Raw genomic sequence first — 21,774 nt, forward strand, 5'->3', positions numbered from 1 at the left:
GTCTTGGTATGGACGAAGGGAAGGCTCTACGTTGTGCTTCTACTGACGTTGTGTGCCGATCATTGACTTGGTGGATAATGCTTGGATGTAAACTGAAAAGTAGTTTTCTGCTCTACGGTGTAAAGCGGAAATCTGTTCTGGGTGGAAGATCTGCCTCCACACCCCCGATGATCCAGTCACAAATCTAATAGCGTTTGTGATTGACATGGTAAAGTCGGGAAGTAATTTTATTTTGATCAAAAAACACTATTTGCAGTATGTATGTTATTTATTGAGTTGTAGCTTTAATATGGTGTAATCACATCATAGCTATCCACAGAGGCGTACACTAGGCGGAAGTTCCACCAATATGCACATTCAGCCAATCAGATGTGACCATCAGCCACAACATTCTGAATTAAGACTGAAAGAGGTATGCTATCGTCACGTGGAACTTTTTCTAAAAAAGTAAACAAATGGCTAAACAGTCAGAATGGCACCTAAGATTAAAAAATAAGGGAAACTGCTAAAGATAGCGTTAGGAAACACTTTTCATAGATGAGCACAAAGATATGTGCGTTGTGCAACCATCATTGACTGTGCGTCACACAATGCAACTAAGGTAGGCACTGTATCTTTGTTGGGAGTTGAGGGGGGCCGAAGTCGGGGCTACAAAGCACTGTGGGAGTTTAACAGTGTAACAGCTTCTGGAAAAAAGCTGTTCATCAGCCTGGTGGTCCTGCACCGAATGCTTCGTAGCCTTCTGCCTGAGGGTAGAGGATGGAAGAGAGGGTGTGCAGGATAGATTGAGTCTATGATGATGCAGAGAGCCCTGTTTTTGTATCTACTGGTGAAGATGTCTGTAGTGATGGGAAGGCTTTTCCCCACCGTCTTCAGAGTAGCCTTTAGTGTCCTTTGTAGTGCCTTTCTCGCTGCAGCCAAGCAGCTGGTGTGCCACACCATGATGCTTGTTTTGATAATGCATCTACCCATGCTGCGTGACATTGCGTTTACACCTTGGGACAGCACACCCGAAAAAACGTTCTGGGAGAGGCCCAGATTTGTGCTACTTTCTTTTTATGTGTGGATTACTTTGGTTGTTCCCAACATCTGGTGAACATTTCAGGTCAATAGCACCTTTGGAAGTATATTTAGTGAGAAAAATAGTGACGTTAAATACTTATTTCAGCCGCTGTATATTGTCAATCATTTTTGCAAGTCTGTGTGAGCTTGAACATGGAGCTGCCCAAAACACCTCCTGTGTCTCTGTTGTTTTCTATCACCTTTCATCACATCATGAATGTTTGTTATCAAACAGTCAGTCCATCATCGTACTTTACTGACACGCCGCAGATGGAATGTTGTTGCGTCAGTATGCTTGTGTGAGTATGTTTGCAATGCGTGGATATAAAAAGTCAACACACCACTGTTCAAATGCCAGATTTTTGTGATATAAAAAAAAATGAGATCAAGATAAATCATTTCATTACTTTTTCCGTTGTTGACGTTATCTGTAAGCTGTACAACTCAATTACAGAAAAATAAACAACAGAGAAAATGTGGTTGAACAAGTTTGCCCACCCTTTTATAACTTGTGATGTGTCGTCGTTCAGAATTAACCAGTTACATGCAAAATCATGTTAAATTGGAGTCAACACACACCTGCCACCATTTTAAAGCGCCTCTGATATACCCCCAAATAAAGTTAAGCTTGTCTTGTAGTCCTTTGTTGACATTTTTGTTGTCACATCTTTGCTGCACACTGAGCGACGTGGCAAAAAGCAACTGAAGTGGACCATCACAAAAATTACAGTTTGCCACTCTTCGCCACGCACCATGCGATTAAGTACCGCGCATAGATTGATACCTGCGATTGGCTGGCAACCAGTTCAGGGTGTACCCGCCTCCTGCCCGATGATAGCTGGGATAGCCTCCAGCACGCCCGTGACCCTTGTGTGGAGAAGCGGCTCAGAAAATGGATGGATGGATAGATTGATACAGTACAATGGAAAAACTGCAACCCTATATTGGTTTTTGAGGCTCCACAAACAAAATACTGTATTATTTTGTATTGCACCACAAAAATATTGATTGCCAAGGAAGAAGCAGATGGCCACAAAGAAGAGGAAATGGGGGAGGATAAAGAGAGTGTGTGGATATTTTGAGAGGCTGCTGGCAATGATCGATCACCCCATTGACTTCCTGCACCTGTGCATTTCGACAACAGAGACTATATGCCCGGAAACATTTGATTTATAAAAGCTGTGCATTATGTATTTGTGATTGGCTGTTACATCTGCGTCACTGATGGTATAGTGGTACACTCGCCTGACTGGTGTAGGCAGCGTGGGTTCAGTTCCCACTCAGTGACTGGGTAAATGTGAGTGCGAATGCTTGTCCGTGTCTATATGTGCCCGAGTCCGCCTTTCGCCCGAAGTCAGCTGGGATAGGCTCCATCGCCCCGTGACCCTAAACAGGATAAGTGGTGTAGAAAATGGATGGATGGATGTTACATCTGCGATTTTGCAATGCTCTACAGCGGCGATTCAAAATTTTAATTGCAACAAAACCAGTGGCCGACCATCGACTCATTGTGCGGCAGGCTTTACAGCATACGAAATAATGACTTGATCCCTCAATGATTTTGTAAGTTTACCCACTGATAAAGATACAGTATGAATGGTCTATAATTTTAATGCAAGGTGTATTTTAACTTGGAGAGACAGACTATCAAAAAGAAATATCTAGAAAATCACATAAAACAAAAGATTAAAAAATTTTTTTGCAATTCATTGAGGGAAATAAGTATTTGACCCCCTATCAAAACATTACTTGGTACTTGGTGGAGAACCCCTTGTTGCTTTGTACAGAGGTCAGACTTTTCTTGATCACGAGGTTTGCACACATCTTGAGAGGAATTTTGGACCACTCCTCTTGGCAGATCCTCTCCAAATCCTGCGGGTTTGGAGGCTGTGCCTTGGCAACTCGATGTTTCAGCTTCCTCCACAGATTTTCTATGGGATTTAGGTCTGGAGACTGGCTAGCCCACTCCTTGACCTTAATCTGCTTCTTCTTTAACCACGCTTTCTTTTCCTGGGCTATGTGCTTTGGGCCATCATCATGCCCCCTCCACGACCCATTTTAAGTTGATTTTGGCTGAGAGAAGGAGGTTGTCACCCAGTATTTCAAGGTACAAGGCTCCATCCAGATTTCCCTCGATACAATGAAGCTGACTAGTACGCTTTGTAGAGAAACAGCCCCTAAGGCATAATGCTTCCACCTCCATGCTTGGTGATGGTTTTCTTGGGGGGATAGTCTGAATTCCTCTTCTTCCAAACACAGCGAGTCAAATCGATTCCTAACAGCTCGATTTCTGTCTCATGTGACTACATCACCTTCTTCCAATCATTCTCTGAATTATTCAGGTGTTCACTGGGAAATTTTGGATGGCCCTATACGTGTACCTTCTTGAGCAGGGGGACCTTACATGCACTGCATGATTTTAATCCATGACGCCGTAGTGTGGTACCAAAGTTTTTCTTCGTGATTGTGGTCCCAGCTTCTTTGAGATCATTAGCAAGCTCCTCCCATGTACTTCTGGGTTGATGCCTAACCTTTCTCAGGATCATTGATACCCTGCAAGGTCAAATCTTGTAAGGATCCCCAGACCGAGGGAGGCTGACATTCATTTTATGTTTCTTCCATTTTCTATTTATCACACCAACAGTTGTCTCCTTCTCACCCAGCCTCTTGTCAATGGTCTTGTAGCCCATTCCAGTCTTGTTCAGATCTACAATGTTGTCCCTGATGTCCTTAGAAAATTATTTCGTCTTGCTCATGATGGAGCGTTTGCTGTCTGATTGATTCTGTGGACAGGTGTCATTATACAGGTAACAAGTTGAGATAGGTATCTTTCATCCGGCTAACGAGTTTAGATTAGGAGTACTTTCTTAAAGTGAGGGGACTGGTGTCTGCCAGCCAGAATTCTTTGTTGTTGGAGGAGCTGCAGCAATTTCTGGCAAGTACTGGCTGTTTAGTACATGTGACAACAATCTCCCTTCTTTTTCATATGTCTGAGCTATAGTGTAGGGTGCTCAGACACTAGCCTTATCTTACCAAAAAAAAAAAAAAAGAGGCACTTGAAATCTCCCAAATGAGTGTTGGAAAATGTGTAATGGTTCCATGAAACCAAAGTTGAACTTTTTGGCCATAATTCCAAAAGGTATTTTTGGCGCAAACACGACACTGCACATTACAAAAAAACAAAACAAAACTATACCTACAGTGAAGCAAGGTGGAGGCAGCATCATGCTTTGGAGCTGTTTTTCTCAAGCTGGAACTGGGGCCGTAGTCAAGGTGGCGGGATTTGTGAACTGGTCTACATAACAGTCCGTGTTTGCACAAAACCGTCAGGCTTATGCTAAAAGACAAAAACAAAATTCAGGAAAAGCCTACTAGAACATCTGAACTTCATTTGGGGTTATTCAGAGGCACGGTAGATGATGACAGTTGTGTGCTGACTCCCATTTAACATGAGTTTGAATGTGATTAATTCTGTGTGTAATTCTGAACACAGCCACCTCAACAGTTATAAGACTGTGCAAATCTGTGCAACCACATTATCTCAGGTGTTTATTTTTACTTCCCCTCTTTTAAAAAAGTTTTTTTTAATTGAGTTGGACAAGTCACTTTAATGGTGTCATTTTTTGTAAAAACCTGACATTTGAACAGGGGTGTGTTGACTTCTCATATCCAGTGGGTGTGGGTGTTGTTGCTTGCATATTGGTATTACTTCGCAAGAGAATCTATCATGTTGTATTAGTAGATAATTAATGTGGACTTGAATATACAGTAGTTTGGTCTTCACATGGCCTACATTCATTTGACCTTTTGACAATGGCTGTTGCTGATCGCTTCCCCATGTGATTACCATCTGGATTTTTCACAAAACATTTCTCCACACGCAGCGTGTCTCTCCTGTTTCTGCACTTTAGTGTAAAGATATTTCTTATATAGTCATCAGTATTTGAGAATTCATAGTTATTGTTGATGTTAATCACCAGTGATCTTGGTGATATTACACAACATCATATATTGTTTTACAGCTGCTTTATCTGAATTCTCACATGCATCTTATCCCTCTGTGAGAGCGTTGGATTGGATAAAGGGCTCCAATTTGGAAAATGTATAGCGTAATGCAATTGGAAAACTACTTAATACACCTCAATCTGCTGGACCAGAAGAACTGTTATCTTAATTCTCAATCAACCCAAGATTTTTTTTAATAAATTTTCGTTAGCTCATTTTGTAAATTGAATTTGAAATCCTTAATGCTATGAAATTCATGTGTTGGATTTCAAATCCATGGGCTTTAGGACATTTTGATAGATGGATTTGCAGTGGTCATTGGGCATTAAGTACTAACATGGGATCCAGCTGCATTCTCCAGCTCATGAATCATTTGCTCCACATCTGGTGGCAAGTGTGGACAGACTCAGCAAATACTTGTTCATGATCTGTTTTCAAGGTTTGACTTTCTTTACTTAGGTGTGCAGCGTGATTAGTGGTTGTCATTCTCAAATTTGGAAGGGAATATATCCAGAACATCCATCCATCCATTTTCTGAGCCGCTTCTCCTCACTAGGGTCACGGGCGTGCTGGAGCCTATCCCAGCTATCATCGGGCAGGAGGCGGGGTACACCCTGAACTGGTTGCCAGCCAATCGCAGGGCACATACAAACAAACAACCATTCGCACTCACAGTCACACCTACGGGCAAGTTAGAGTCGTCAATTAACTTACCATGCATGTTTTTGGGATGTGGGAGGAAACCGGAGTGCCCGGAGAAAACCCACGCACGGGGAGAACATGCAAACTCCACACAGGCGGGGTCGGGGTTTTGTCCTCAAAACTGTGAGGCGGATGCTCTAACCAGTCGGCCACCGTGCCGCCATATCCAGAACAACATACACTTATTTACCTACAGAACCAAACGAGATCCAAATCAAGAGCTGTATCACAAATTACAGTACACCTGTGTCTGATAATAATAATAATAATAATAATAATAATAATGCCTTTATTTAGATTGCCACTGTCTGACAAAAAAATACAATTCATTACTTGTTATGATACAATTATACTTGTTATGATACAATTGATACTGAGAGGTGTCTTGTTAGCTTATTTTTTCATTAGAAACAACTCTCAGTACAGTGCAGTTCATTTCCACACAACTGTAAACTAGAACCATACTATTATAATAACCATCCAATATTTTAATAATTTTTTAAAATTATTTTCACTTTTAAATTGTCAGTCAAAATACATATCTCCATTCTATCTTTATTATAGTATTGGATACCTTGAGACTTGTGGCCGGCGAGTTTGTTTCCCCCCACATCCTTAAACCATTATAATGTCTTCATACCGGTATAGCTGAACACTCGACAAAGTGAGATACTGTACTTTGTTCCGACATATGATTACACATTCGTCTTAGTTTTGAGGGCCATTCACTGTTGGCAACAGGTAGTTTTATCGTAAAAAAAAAAAGACAAAACATTTAAGGATGATATATTTGTGGAAAGAAGAGATTAATAATATCTCTCAACTGTTGGCCACATGTACATACATTTGTCTACTTCTTTCTGTCTCAACAGCCATCATCTTGCCTTGTTCTCTTTTAAAATCTCATCAGTATGCACAAGCTGCAGTATGACCTATTAAAAGTCGTTTGTCAAATTGCAGCCAACTAGCTTGTCCTGCAATCAGGCTCATGCGGAATATATTTTGACATGTGTTTTTCTGCCCTCCACTGAGTGCTTAAGGACCTGTGACAGGCCGAAGCCTCTCGGAATACTAATAAAGTCCCTGCTAATACAGTTGGCAACTATGCTTTGTACACACAAACTGGAACCGTGTCAGCAGAATGACGCAGTCCCACATCTCAATAGGAATGTGATATAGAACCAGACAGTAAGGGCATGTGGCCCTGTCACCTTCGATCAGGCGCAAAATGTGTCAGCAAGCATGCATCGGCTGTATGATCGAGTGCCATGACTTTTGCATGCAAAAATGTAAGATACCCATATGCAGGATGGCAGGTTTGTGGGAGAGTCGTTCTTCTATTTCCCAGCCGTGGAATCCTCTCCCTGCAGGCTAGCCGGATGACATAGATGTTTGAGGGCTTTGGGAGCAGATGGTGCTGAGCTCCTGGAACAAAGTTCTTACTATGTAGCCAAGATGCAGAGCCTTCTTTTGACAGGAGTTTTGCCAGAATATACGCAGCTCTACATAATTGCTCTGCTTTTAGAGATGATCTGTTTTTATTGTAGTCCATGCCAAGCAACTATGTAGGATTTGGACCCAGTCCAGTATTTTAGCCAGGTCTGTTGAGGTTCAGTAAGGTCTGATCTTCAAACTTGTAAGATATTAGTTCGTTGTCAAAGCAAGAATCTTACTTGGCCATGGTAGTTGAGGTCTAAGGAAAAATCTGTGGTTCCTCTCTGCACATTAGCTGCACTCTTCTGATTTCCCTGGGTCACGTAAAGGTGCCAAGAAATAATCCAACAGATTTTGAATAATTTCCAACAAAAGATAGTTGAGTCAAAGAGGAAAACTGATTCATATGCAGTGCTCTGCTTGCCGCATTTTCAACTTAATCATCAAAATTTGTGTGATTGGTTTCCTCTCTTTGAGAAACCAAACCAAGTCATAAATCTGGTATGGATCAGTCTTTTCAAATGCATTGCAGAACCCATCTGTCTTTGATCTTGTCACAAATTGAGTGTACTGTTTACATACATTTTTGTTTAATTTGTGACTTTTTTTTTACCATATAATTTAGGTGAAGTGAAAGAAGAAATCAGTAAATCTAACACTTTTCTCCTACCTAGTCAAAGCTATTATTATTATTATTATTATATCATTATTGGCATTATTAATAGTAATGTTAGTATGATAATTATAATCTATTTCATAATATTGCATTTGAATTCCACATTCTGTGTCTCATTATGACAGCCTCTCTAGTCTTTGTCTGTCTCCTTGGCTTGGAACATTGCGAAACTCTTTGGGGTGGTAATAAAAGACAGGTGCACTTTTATTCTTTTTAAAAGTTCACTCTCATCTGCTCACAGCTGGAAAATGGGGGTGGGCATTCATTCCTCATATTGTGTTGGCTGGACACCAACAGACCTACATCTAATAAGATTGCAAATCCTCTCTAAGGAGTGACAAAATGTTCTTGTCTGCCTGGAGAGGACAGAGGAGCCTGACTACAGTGTTTATTGTAGCTTCATGTCACACTTTTATCCACAGAAAACTGTACAAATCTTACATCAGGGGTGCCCAAACTTTTTTGCCCCAAGATCTACTTTTCAAGCAGCCAACCTCCCGCGATCTACCTTTTTTTGGGGGCGTGGGGGCCGCTACCATGTTTCCAGTTTGAGAGCGCAGAGCGCCACCAGTGAGCTAAAATTCTGGGCCGCCGAGACAGCTCAGCATCAATGTATGTTGATGTACCTTGCATCACCGCATGAGCCAATCTTGCACAACACAACATAATTAACAATGTACATTTTTATGTCATGACCTGAGTTTACTCCGATGACTTGCAGTGAAGTGAATCAGCCAGGGATGCGTAGTCAGTGTCGTATGCACATTCCTAAAAATGCCGCTCCACATTTCCGTTCTTTGGTAATGCGATGGCAGACTGGCAGATGAGGCATACGCATTTCGAAAATGTCATCGTGAAAAAATACTCAAGTTTTTGTCTTCTTACTTGGTCCAGCGCCCCCACTCATTTTTATACCCTTTCTTAAGTTTAAGAGAAAACACCGAGAGATAAAAATTGGAGGTAACTCACTGACTAGCTTGTTAGTTTTGATCCACTTGGCGCCGTTGTTTGCGCATCTGCAGTTACCTTTTAGCAGTGTTGTTTGCGCATGTGTGTGACCTAAGTGTCAGAAAAATTCAGATATCATCGATTATATATGTACATCAGTCAAGCAACGGGATGGATGATAGGCTGATGTCTTTTTTTTATGTCACGCGATGTCATGCGATCTACCAATACTACGATCGCGATCGACGCATTCAGCACCCCTGTCTTACATCCTGTAATATAAGATGTAAGTGTACTGTATTTAAAGAAAACAACCACACACTGAGGTGTTAACTAATAACAATCAATCAGGTACCTGATACAGACTGTGTGTAGCCCCCCGACACACCCAGTTACTTCAAGTGTCGTGGATAATATCAAGATCACAGTCAGTAGAGCTCTTGCTTTGACAAAGACAAGAAAATTGACACATTGATTATATTCGGGGGTGGAAGGTTGACAGTTCCATAATTTCCCATATCCACATTTTAATTTTAATATGCACCAACATGTAATAAGTTCTTGCTATTCACATGTACCACCTAGCCACCAGTGTTGCCACAGTTACCTTGAAAAAGTAACTTGGTTACTAATGACTTGAGCTCAAAAGTAACTTAGTTACTAGTTACTTGATTTCAAAAGCAACTACCGTATTTTCACGACCATAACGCGCACTTAAAAGTCTTAAATGTTCACCAAAATGGACGGGGCGCCTTATAATGCGGCGCGCCTTATGTGTGCACCGAGTTCCAAAATCTATAAATGTTGTTGTGTGATTAACGCTCCGCTTGACTGACTAAGAGCATTTCCTGCCGACACGCTGCTTATACAGAGGAAAAGCGGACATGGCTGAGGACAACATGCGGACGTTGAAGGGGGAAGGGTGCGTGTGAAGGAGGATGCTAAAGGCACGCCCCCAGTAGGTATATAGCGCCGGGGTGTGCATTATGCAAAACATCGGTTTGGCTAAGGACCCCCGAAAATGGCACCTACGAAGAGACACGCTTACGAAGCACAGTTTAAACTGCAAGCTATCAGTTACGCGGAGGAACATGGGAATCGAGCATCCGCAAGAGAATTCAAGATCAACGAATACATGGTTCGCAAGTGGAGGAAGCAGGAAAACGAGCTTCGCCAAGTCTAGAAGACGAAGCTAAGTTTCCGCGGAAACAAGGCGAGGTGGCCCGAGTTGGAAGACCAACTCGAGCAATGGATTAATGAGCAAAGAACAGCCGGGAGAAGCGTCTCTACAGTCACCATTCGAGTGAGTGCAATAAGAGCTTGGCATCATTCCGGGAGACTTGATGAAGGAACTCCAACCGCTGGACATCGGTGTAAACAGAGCGTTCAAAGTGAAGTTGCGAGCGGTGTGGGAGCGATGGCAAACACAGCTTTACTAAGACTAGGAGGCAGTGCCGGGCGAATTATGCCACAATTTGTGAATGGATTATGGATGCTTGGGCTAACGTGTCTGCTTGCACTATGTTTCGAGCTTTCGTAAAAGCCGGTATCCTTTCTGAGGAGCCGCACGGCAACGAGACCGACAATGACGAGAGGAAACCTGGCGTGTGTGATGGAGAACTTGCCCAGCTGTTCATTTCGGATACAGAAGATGAGGACTTTGATGGATTTGTGGATGAGGATTGATCACAAAATAACATGAGTACATTGTTAAATACTTCAATAAAGTACAACCAAACTCAGTTTTGCTCCCGCTGCCTTTTTAAAAACATTGTTTGAGCGTGCATACATGCTACCGTAGGTTTTAAGCTAGCGTATGTTTTACCATGCCAGCGCGCAATAATACGGTGCGCTTTATGTATGTGTTAAATACAGAAATAGGCCCTGTAACTGAGACTGCGCCTTTTAATACGGTGCACCTTATGCTCGTGAAAATACGGTTACAGTTAGAATACAAGTAACGTTTTTAGTTACTTTAAGCAGTTGCCAAGTGGCAGGAATATCTCTTATCCGCAGTACAATAAGAACATTAGCTTGACCGTACCCATTACATGGTAATATATGCCACACCGGTTACAGAATGAAATCATCAACATAAACCAAGAACTTAAATATTAGTGTAGTTGAAGCCACAATAAATGTGCTACTTAGTGTAGACTTGAGATGCCAAATACAGTAAGTGCCTAAACATGTAAACAAGCACACCATTCTCAAGTACACTTCTCTATAAACTCTTAACTGATAGACAGATAGACTGTAGCAACCCTGAATATTATTCAAGTTCTGTGGTTTTTGATTGTGTGGGGGTCCGTGAAGGTAACTGCGCGCGTGTGTGCGCGTGCGTGCGTGTGTGTGTGTGTGCGTGGGTGCATGTACATAAATGTGAGAGAGTGGCGTTTAGATATTGGGCTTGTAGGAAACAGACAAGGCTGCACTTAATGTTGTCTTAAAAGCATGATTGCGGCCAACAGTACTCATTTTATTTTTTACGTGCGCGCGCACACACACATTCACGCGCGCGCACACACACACACACACATACACACGCACACACACACCACCACCACTCGCTTCCACCATCGTAATTTTGATGCAAAGAGCAAGAAAAGCTTTGTTCCCAGTGACAATTTTACGCGGCTGTTTAACTAGCAAAGCTGTGGGTGATTGACGGGGGAAGAAGCACTTACTTACGTGAACGTCAGCAATGCAGCACATTAAACCAGCCCACGAGCAGTCCGGACTCCAGATGAAGTTGATAACTCTCACTTTTAATTGTAAATATTATTTAAGGTAAGTATTGTAAGTCCTTCAGTGAGTCCCTCCTTACCTCCATGACGATTTCTGATTGCGCACTTCGGTATGAATAATTAACCCACAATGCGTTGTGCGCTTAACACGCCAGTAAAACTCTATTCTTAATGTGTAAAAAAAGTAAAAACAATCAAATATACTTTTTACTAAGGAAAATAAAAATAGTGTGGCGACAGTGAATCCGTGCATTTCTTTGCACTTTTATATTCACTATACCTTCACTGTGCATTTTATGATAAACAATGACCTCCCAGTCATTTTCCTCAATATGTTAGAACGGAAGCGGTCTGCCTATTTGGTAACTGGACAGATGGGCTGCTGCTTCTTCAAGTCAACAGTTATAAATGATTACTTGCTAAGAATAATTGGTGACTCAATAGTAACAATTATTGGTTTGATGAAGTACCTATAATCCGATTACTTTCCTGGATAAGGTACTTTGTAACGCGTTACCGGCGTCACTGCGAGCCACAAAGTTCATGGAAATGAGTGGTGTTGTTTTAGCGTAAGCCTACAAAGAAACACACACTGACCATTTAACTACTGAAAATAACACCCCTCTAGACCAGGGGTGTCAAACTCATTTTTGTCACAGGCCACATCGCAGTTATGACTTACCTCGGAGGGCCACTACAACTGTGGACCCATATAAATGAAAGATTACCTCATATACTGTAATTACAGTATACACAAAACATTGATGAGTAGCCAGTTTTGAAAGCAGAAGCCTATGAATACATGTTTTTAAACTATTACATTACAATTAGCGATTTTGATTTGCTTTCGCGGGCCACATATAATTATGTGGCGGGCTGGATCTGGTCGCCGTGCCCACCAGTTTGACATCTGTGCTCTAGACAGTCATTTGTTATACTGATAGAGCGGGGACATTCTTGTTGAGCTCAGTAAAATCACTAAACTGTTTCTGACCTGCTCCTGAACTTGCTTTAGTCTGACTCTCAACTCAAGCACAGTACTGAAACAGCCCTATTAGGAGTAACTAATGACATTGTTATGCCTGTAAAATCCCAATTCAGCGACAAACTTTGTCAAGTACCAATAAAGCTCCAATTAGTTGTAAATGCATTGCAAAGCTCTTGGCAATTGTTCTTTTCTGCGCTCAGAGAGCAGATGTTGCAGATACACTGAGTTTGACTATATCCAGATTGGTTGTTTATATGAGGTCAGTTTGCTTGGGACCAAGTGTTTAATTATCTCATTGAATGGCATAAACACAGTTCTGTAGTTGTAGTCTCTGATGAAACAGATTTGAGCAGAGGCACAGATGGATGAGTGATTTACCATTATTGCTGTGATCAAGGCTGCACGTTGATCGACTGGTTAGGACATCTGCTTCACAGTTCTGAGGACCGGGGTTTGAATCCCGGCCCTGCATGTGTGGAGTTTGCATGTTCTCCCCGTGCCTGCGTGGGTTTTCTCCGGGCACTCCGGTTTCCTCCCAAAAACATACATGGTAGGTGTATTGACGACTCTAAATTGCCCGTAGGTGTGAATGTGTGCGCGAATGGTTGTTTGTTTATATGTGCCCTGCGTTTGGCTGGCGACCAGTTCAGGGTGAACCCCGCCTCTCGCCCAAAGATTGCTGGGATAGGCTCCAGCACGTTCGCGACCCTAGTGAGGATAAGCGGAACGGAAGATGAATGAATGAATGAATGAATGCTGTGATCAAACACTAAAAGCCTCAAACCTTTTTTCGTCTCTCTTTGTGTTTTCTTTTTTGGTCTTCCTTCCTTTCCATCTCTCCAAACCCTGCAGTGCATGATGGCAGGATGGGCAAGCGGTCGCACATGTCAAAATCGATGCTGCTGTATGTTTGCGCTGGATTTGCCCATTGCCTTGGCCTCTTCAATGATAGAAAAATTCCTGTGTGCTGAAATTTTTTTTCCTGGAAGGAATGGGACAGGCTGCTGCAGATTTGCAGGTTAAAGGATTTTGAATACTACTGCAGATGTTAAAGATTCCAATCTTGTGTTTTTCAGATTCCGTTCTCTCTGGTGCAGTTTCCACTTTGGGAGTATTTAAAGGTACGTATTATATCTTTGCTTTGCTTATACTGTACAGTATGTTGCTCAAGAACTTTTGTTTCCTTGTTGCATTCATCTAATGCAATATCACTCAGTATTATCATTTACAGTAATGATCCCCAGTGATTAATTCATGGCAGTGATATTGATGTTTTTACAGCAGAGAAACCCTTAGTGGCAGCAAAAAGATGGGTTGTTCAATCCTGGTTTAATGGGTTCTGCACCTTCCATCATTCTAGCTCACAATTCATCACAAGTCTCTCCCTGGCTTTTCTTTTTCAATTATATTTTTTAATGTGTTCTCTCACCCATGTTTTGGCCCTTCTCCCCTTTAATAGCATGGCTCTGGACACTTTAAAACCGTTTCTCTTGGAAAAGATGGCGTTTTGTAGGGGTGACATCATGTCTCAAGGGGCCCGAGAGGCGGACAGTCAAACATTCCATCGATGTTAGGGACTAATGGCTCAGCTAATGCACAATACCCTGCACATCTGTGTGTCTTTGTGTGTGTGTGTGTGTGTGTGTGTGTGCGTGTGTGTGTGCGTGCGTGCATGTGTGTGTGCACTCTGTGTGTTCATTTCTGACAGTTGGATTTTGGTATCCACAACTGTGTCTTTGTCCCTTAGTCAAAGGACTTCTCTTTCTGCGCCCTTCTGGACCCACGACCGGAATCTCTCCTACTGTCATTCTATTTTCTCCCCATAAAGCTTTGCAGTTACTGGTTCTATTTTTGATGAAAGAAAATCATACAGTCAGTAAATACACTGGTCTTTTACATTAAACATCCAGAAGAAAATGTTTGTAGTCTCTAAAATGGAAGGATTTCCCTAAAAAATGTAAGTGATTCTTAACTGTCCTACAAATGCAGAAATGAGTAAAGCATAGTCCATCCATCTTCTTTTCCACTTATCCTCACTAGGGTCACAGGTGAGCTGGAGCCCACCTTAGATGACTTTGGACGAGAGGCCGAGTATACCCACAACTGGTCCCCAGCCCATTGTAGTGCAAATGTAAATGAACAACTGTTCACACGCATATTCACACCAATGGACAAATAGTCTTCAATTAAGGCCTAACTAAGGCCTGCCACACACTGCGCAATGCGGTCGAACCCTATTGGACCGGATCATCGCATAAAAATAAGAGTTGCCGATGCACCCCCACACATCGAACGATTGGCTATATGGACACCCTGAACAGCAAGCCTGGATAGGCATTTGATGCTGTATATACAGTCTATTGTACTTTATCAGGCAGCACGGGGGTCGACTGGTTAGAGCGTCTGTTCTAAGGACCGGGGTTCAATCCCCGGCCCCACCTGTGTGGAATTTGCATGTTCTCCCCGTGTCTGCGTGGGTTTTCTCCGGGCACTCCGGTTTCCTCCCACATCCCAAAAACATGCATGCGAGGTTAATTGAAGACTCTAAATTGCCCGTAGGTGTGAATGTGAGTGTGGATTGTTGTTTGTTTGTATGTGCCCTGCGATTGGCTGGCAACCAGTTCAGGGTGTACCCCGCCTCCTTCCCGATGATAGCTGGGATTGGCTTCAGCACGCCCGCGACCCTAGTGAGGAGAAGCGGCTCAGAAAATGGATGGATGGATATACTTTATCACATTAATTAAACCATAAAAAGAAAGATTAAGAGTTAAGGAAGAAACAGGTTGCTAAAGAGAGGACGTGGGTGAGAATAAAAGCGAGTGTGTGGATATTTTAAAGTAGTCTTGGTGGCTCCATTTATTTTAACTTACCTAGTGAGGCGTACTGCTCGTGTACATTTTGGTGATAAGCTTCACTATTTCATCCACAGGCACACTACATTATTATTGATGTAAAAGACAATATTTGTTGCTTTATATACTCCAATTATTTGACTTGGGGCGGGGCGGTGGCCGTTCGGTGTCTCACTTTCTTAAAAGCCGGAAATGTATTTTCACCATGAGTGAAAGCTTGTGTGTATTTTGATTGGCTGTAATTTGCAATATTGCGACGGTGTGCGCCGGCGATTCAAATTTTGTATTGTGGGAAAAGCACTGGCCAACTGATAGGCCACTCATGAAAACAGTTGCCAAACCACACACCACCGCGACAGTTCAGTCGAGTTCGGCCACATCGCTCGGTGCAGCAGCCTTAGGAATCATTTTTTTGGAATGTGGGAGGAAACAACGCCAACCTCACACCGCCAACCTCAGAAAGGGAAGTAAAATGTGCTTACGACTTGGCTGCCAAGTTAAGCATAATCAACATTCAAATGTTTAAAACTAAGTCTTCTATTTTCAGGCATAAAGTGAATGTGATTCATGTCACAGCTGCACCTCACGACATTCTTGCAAGTGTAAATAGCAGCTAACCACATTAGAACAAAAAGGTACCAACACATTTTGAAGTTGGACAAAGGTTTTGGTACACCACTGGAGGATGGATGGATGCATACTAAAAAACAAAGAAAATGAAACACACTCAGTTAATTTCCACAGAAGTTCTGCTGCTAAATCTCACCCTCACTCACACAGCAAATCCGCTGAAAAGGTTGGCGGCGAGACAAATGGAGGGATAATCCAAGAAAGCAATTCCAGATTTAGCAGTATTAAATTGGAAATCTGTACTGCAGCGATTTTGCATTGTTGTCAGGAGGGAAAATGTCAGCCAATGCACAGCATACCAGATCAGACTTTATGGTCCTGTCTCAGTCTGGATGAGTATCGGGGGAGATGAGAGGGGCCGGTTCCGGGGAATGGGTCCCTGCAGCTGTGCGACCTCTTGAGCACTGGGGCCTGAAGTGGTTTGTGAAAGACAAACTAGTGGGAGGGTTTAGCTAAAAACAAGATGAGCAAAGGAATAGGAAATGCAGAGGAGATTATCTTCAACTACGTAGAAGATTTTAAATGCATGCTAGGATAGAGTGGAAATACTGAGCTTCGGCCATTTGTGACATTTAGCACGAGTTAGGTTGATACTCATGTATGTTGGTGTCAGCATTTTTCCCTGCAAAATGTTGTAGTGAACAGACCTGTTTCCAACAAATAATCAATGTTCCCTTCCTTTCTGATGTGTTTTTTGCACTCCCATTACTCTTCTAGAAAAGGCTGAAAATAATTGGGATTTGTTCTAAAATGTGACTGAAATGCTGTACAATTTTAGCAGACCAACATAGATCAACAGAATTGCTCTCATTTTCGTTCCTGGTCATGTTGCTAATTTTCCCAGCCAGATTTTGGTAGGTAGACTTTATAGGGCTACTTTAAACCCTCCCCCTTCGGCCAATGCAAACAATGGGATACACCCACAACACCCACAAGGCTGGTTGAATGATGCGGCCAGATAGCCCTTCGTTTCCCAACCTTTATTGAGTCAAGGCAACAAGACTACACAAAAGAAATCTCACGGCACACCACCAAAAGAAAATATCGGAATAATGATGATCTCATTCCAGTTTACGTAGTGTGAAATCTGGGCCTGATTAATTGAAAACAAAGCTGATATATTCAACAGGAAATCATGACTTTCTCTGTTGTAAGATTGGCGACAAGTGAATACACAGGTTTGTTGTGCATTCGCCCATCTAATTCAATAGCATTTAATTGTTCTGCCTTTCACTATTCGTCATAACTAAATGAACAAAGATATAGTTGTAGTTCATAAATAATTTTTGGACAAATTAAGCGAAATTGGATATTTTTGCACGGCACCCCTGATGCTCTTTCATGACACACTAATGCCCCTTTTCCATTGTACGGGTTCTACCCCAACCAGCCTCACTCCGCGCCGCGTGGTCGCGTCTCCACTTTTTTGAGGCCGGGCGGTGGTGACAATGGCACCGCTTTTCAGAACCTCGTCCAACCTGGTTCTAAAACGCAGGCCGAGTAGGGCCATGACGTAACTGTCATCTGATTGGCCAACAGATGTAGATCTTTCTTAAAAGCGCGATGACTTGTCACTTTCACAATCATGGCGTCTAAATGCTGCTGCACACCGAGTGACGCCACCGAACCCGACTGAACCGTCGTGCAGTGTGCGTGATTAGGCAACTATTTTCACGATCGAAAACACATTTCCTGGTGTAGCGAGCTGCGCCGCATCAAGTATATAAAGAATCAAATATTGTGTTTTACATCGGTACCTAACTATATTCAGAATGTATCATGTACCTGTGGCTGAAAAAGCAACGCTTGTGACCAGAATGTACGCGAACGTATGTACACACTGGGTACATTGAAATGGATTAAGCCAGTGAGCCTCCTTTCAAATATCCACACACTCGTTTTTGTTCTTACCAACACCCTCTCTCTTTAGCAGCCTGCTTCTTCCTTAACTACCCGAATTTCTCGTGTATAATGCGGCTTTTCCCCCCAAAAAAATGTCATAAGTCAATAGTGCGCATTATACATAGGTATAGCGGAAAATGGAAAAGACTTTCACATTTTATATATGTATGCCGCCATCTGGATGTTATGAGAAAGGTGTACACTTTCATTCCAATATGCCACCGCCACCTAGAGGTTATGAAAAAGGTGTAGTCTACACTTTCATTCCAAAATGACAGGGGTACGTATGACCACATATATGTACAGTTGTGCTCATAAGTTTACATACCCTATCAGAATTTGTGAAATACTGTTTTTTTTAAATACGACTGATGACTGAACAACAACAATCATTAATTTTTTTTATAGTTAGTTATGTTTTGTTTAATGATAATGCTTTTCTGAAATGCTTGACTGTTTAATTTGAATCCCATTGAAATAAAATTAAGTGTGTTTCACCTGGCCCTTCATGTTTTCTTCAAAGAATTGTACCTATCTTACAAATTCAGCCTGGGTAATCAAACATAGGAGCACAACTGTGTGTTTTCTCATTTACTAAATAAAAGTAGGGCTGTTAATTTCAAAATAAGAGCAAGTAAATAAAAAAGCAAGTATTACGTGTTCAAATAAAGTGCTTAATTTCAGAATAATTATTTGAAAAAAACTAACAAAATACAGGTAATACTTAATGTTTTGATCATATTGGTATAAGCAACAGCATGCATTGTAAAAATGCATTGTACATAGGTAGAAGGGTTTTCCAGAGTTATGAAGTCAACTTTGGAGGTGCGTATCATACATGGGTGGGCATTATACACGAGAAATTATGGTATTAATCTATCTATTTATGGTTTAAGGATTGTGATAAAGTACAAGATACTGAAAACACAGCATCAAACGCCTATGCAGGCTCGCCGGGCATCCACTTGTGAATCCTTCATGTGTGGCGGTGCGTTGACAACTCTACACGATGGTCCGGTCCAGTCGGGTTCAACCACGTCGCGCAGTGTGCGGCAGGCTTGAAGCAGCTTTTGTTCTGTGGCCGACTGAGGAGGTGCGGGCATTTTTGTCCATATTGGCAGAAGATGAAATACGGCGAGATGCAAGGCGGGACAAATAAGCACGTCACCTTGTTCTTGATCACGCCCCAATTCTTCCCACTTCTGAAATAAAATACATATTACGATACATAACCCTGGCGTCGGTCAGAATCCTCACATCTTCAAAACCATCACTTTTCAGTAAACCTATCAAAGGGTTCCTGGGGTACTGGTATGGGATCGGGAGGGTGTTGGTGTCTGACCGGGTTTCAGCACGTCAGTTTGTGCAGTTTCCCGGTCCGTGCGCCCTGCCGCTCCGCCCTGCCTGCCCCCCTGGCTTTTAAATGCATCACCCACACTCCCCACGTTTTAATGCACCACAAACACCCATCTCTGGGGGGCAGTGGGTCGTGGGTGGGGGGGATTTGGCTGTTCGTCAGCAGTGCCTAATTTTCTTACACTGGGTGTGGGGCCACACAGTTATTGCGACAAATAACTCATGAATATGCAAATCGCTTGTGTATCCCCTCACTTATACTCTCGTCCTGTAGGCTTTTATAATTTACGTAATTAGTCCCACCACACTTCAGTTGTACAGCCGGGTTCATGATCCTTGTCCTGCATGCTTCGTCTCCTGTCCTTGTCCAGTTCTATCTTGTCCTGTCCTTCCCTCTGGGTGTAGCACTACAGCCCCATGCAACACTCATATTTAATGTTTCATTGTTGTAGATAATGTAATGACTTACTTCTCTCATCTTGTTTACAGTTAGTGCTTTGTCTTTTGTCTTTGTTTCTCTCTCCCCTCTCGAAACTTTGTTCTGATCGACTCTGATTCTCAATATACCTCAATTATAATACTAAGAAACAACAGCGGAAGCTTAAAAACTCCACTCTGACACAGTAAAACTGTTCCGGCATAAAAGGGATACAGATTTTCCATTCTGCTTGACCTAACAGCCGAACAGGACAAAAAAGAAAAAAAAAACGGCTTGTTTGTTGAGACATTAGTATTGCATCGTCAAAGAGAGCAAGCCAATTAAAGCACTTGGTCACTAATTTGTAAAAATAACAGACTAACGTGGGACTGAACAACAGTATAGATTTGTGAAAAAATATTAAATTGCCCAAATTTGGACATAGGTTTCCACCCCCTCTCCCCTAAAGATTCAGAATTATACAACCTTAAGAGAAATTTACTTTACAGGTTCTTTAAGTGTATCATTCCTTAAGTGTGACCACCACCATGTTCACAGGCATAAAAAGTTCCAGTTGCACTGTGGGATGGAAATGTGCTGCATTATGGCTTTTCCTAACTTCTCTACACAAGCCAACTCAGCTCCTGGCAAAAGACATAAAGAGGAAAAGGGAGGAACAAGAACAATATATGACTTGACCCAATGGAAGAAGAGGAAGGCAACTGAATGTGTTCATTAATAGTTCAATAATCAAGAACATTCACCTCCTTTTGACCTTGAATTTTCTTATCACAAAGAGCACATTGTTCTCATGAGAATTAGTTAGAAAATGACATGTAAAATGATTTAGTTTTTTAGTTTATTGACCTCATGTAGCTAAATAAGGAGACCAAATATCTCTCTGTGATGCAGTGCAGCTCTATGCCATTGCAAACCTCAACTGCAACAGTAAACATATTGTGATGCTTCTCAAAAGGTGTCAAACAAAGCACAGCATTATTATCTTAGTTAAAACAATGTACTATAGAATTCCTGTCATCGATCACATCAGATTTTGCTGACATATTTACTGATGTGACCAGAAAATGTATTCATAACTCAATGTTCGTCCAGCAACATAAGCATCACCATGTGCAAATTGAAACAAAACGGCAAGTCTTCAACACCCATCCATCCATCCATCCATCCGTTTTCTGAGCCGCTTCTCCTCACTAGGGTCGCAGGCGTGCTAGCCTATCCCAGCTATCATCGGGCAGGAGGCAGGGTACACCATGAACTGGTCGCCAGCCAATCACAGGGCACATACATAGAAACAAACAACCATTCGCACTCACAGTCACACCTACGGGCAATTTAGAGTCGTCAATAAACCTACCATGCATGTTTTTGGGATGTGGGAGGAAACCGGAGTACCCGGAGAAAACCCACGCAAGGACGGGGAGAACATGCAAACTCCACACAGGCGGGGCCAGGAATTGAACCCTTTTCCTCAGAACTGTGAGGCAGACGCTCTAACCAGTCGTGCACCGTGCCGCAGTCCTCAACACATTCACCAAATGTGGCAGCCATTGTGTGATAAAAAGAATCAATTTCATTTATAACAATTTATATTTACTGTAAATGTAAAATATTTGGGTTTGACATGAAAATATTGATATAAGACGAGAATATTTAAGTATTTACATCTGGATCTGATACACAACTTAGAAGCCAGTGTTATTTGTAACAAAGCAAATATTTATGTGAGCAAAAGTACGCAAACAGATTTAACAGACTAAAAGTTGACTGTTGTATATATATGAGTGACTGCAGTATATATGAAGTAAACCCTATAGAGCAGGGGTCACCAACGTGGTGCCTGTGAGCACCAGGTAGCCCCCAAGCACCATATGAGTAGCCCGCATGTCTGTTAAAATATAAGTGAGATGCTTTAATTTTATTTACATTGCAAACACTAGTCAACAACAAATTTATTGTCGAAGATGTTTTAGCTGATTAAGGACAATTTTGGTGTGCTGAATTGAAATGTCACATTGGTTTTGCTCAATCAAGTC

At 42.0% G+C, this 21,774-nt stretch overlaps 1 protein-coding gene across 2 annotated transcripts in view; it reads left to right on the forward strand.

The window, feature by feature from the left end:
* The window catches only part of slc25a26 (solute carrier family 25 member 26), an 83,961-nt gene that overhangs the window by 38,873 nt on the left and 23,314 nt on the right, over positions 1-21,774 (forward strand). For both annotated transcript variants that reach the window (XM_061783557.1, XM_061783558.1), the window contains one exon: positions 13,639-13,683. In XM_061783557.1, coding sequence (XP_061639541.1) covers positions 13,639-13,683 — 45 coding nt within the window. The remainder of the gene's footprint in view (positions 1-13,638; positions 13,684-21,774) is intronic.

Source organism: Phyllopteryx taeniolatus, chromosome 9 (genome assembly GCF_024500385.1).
Source record: "Phyllopteryx taeniolatus isolate TA_2022b chromosome 9, UOR_Ptae_1.2, whole genome shotgun sequence".
Classification (NCBI taxonomy): Eukaryota; Metazoa; Chordata; class Actinopteri; order Syngnathiformes; family Syngnathidae; genus Phyllopteryx; species Phyllopteryx taeniolatus.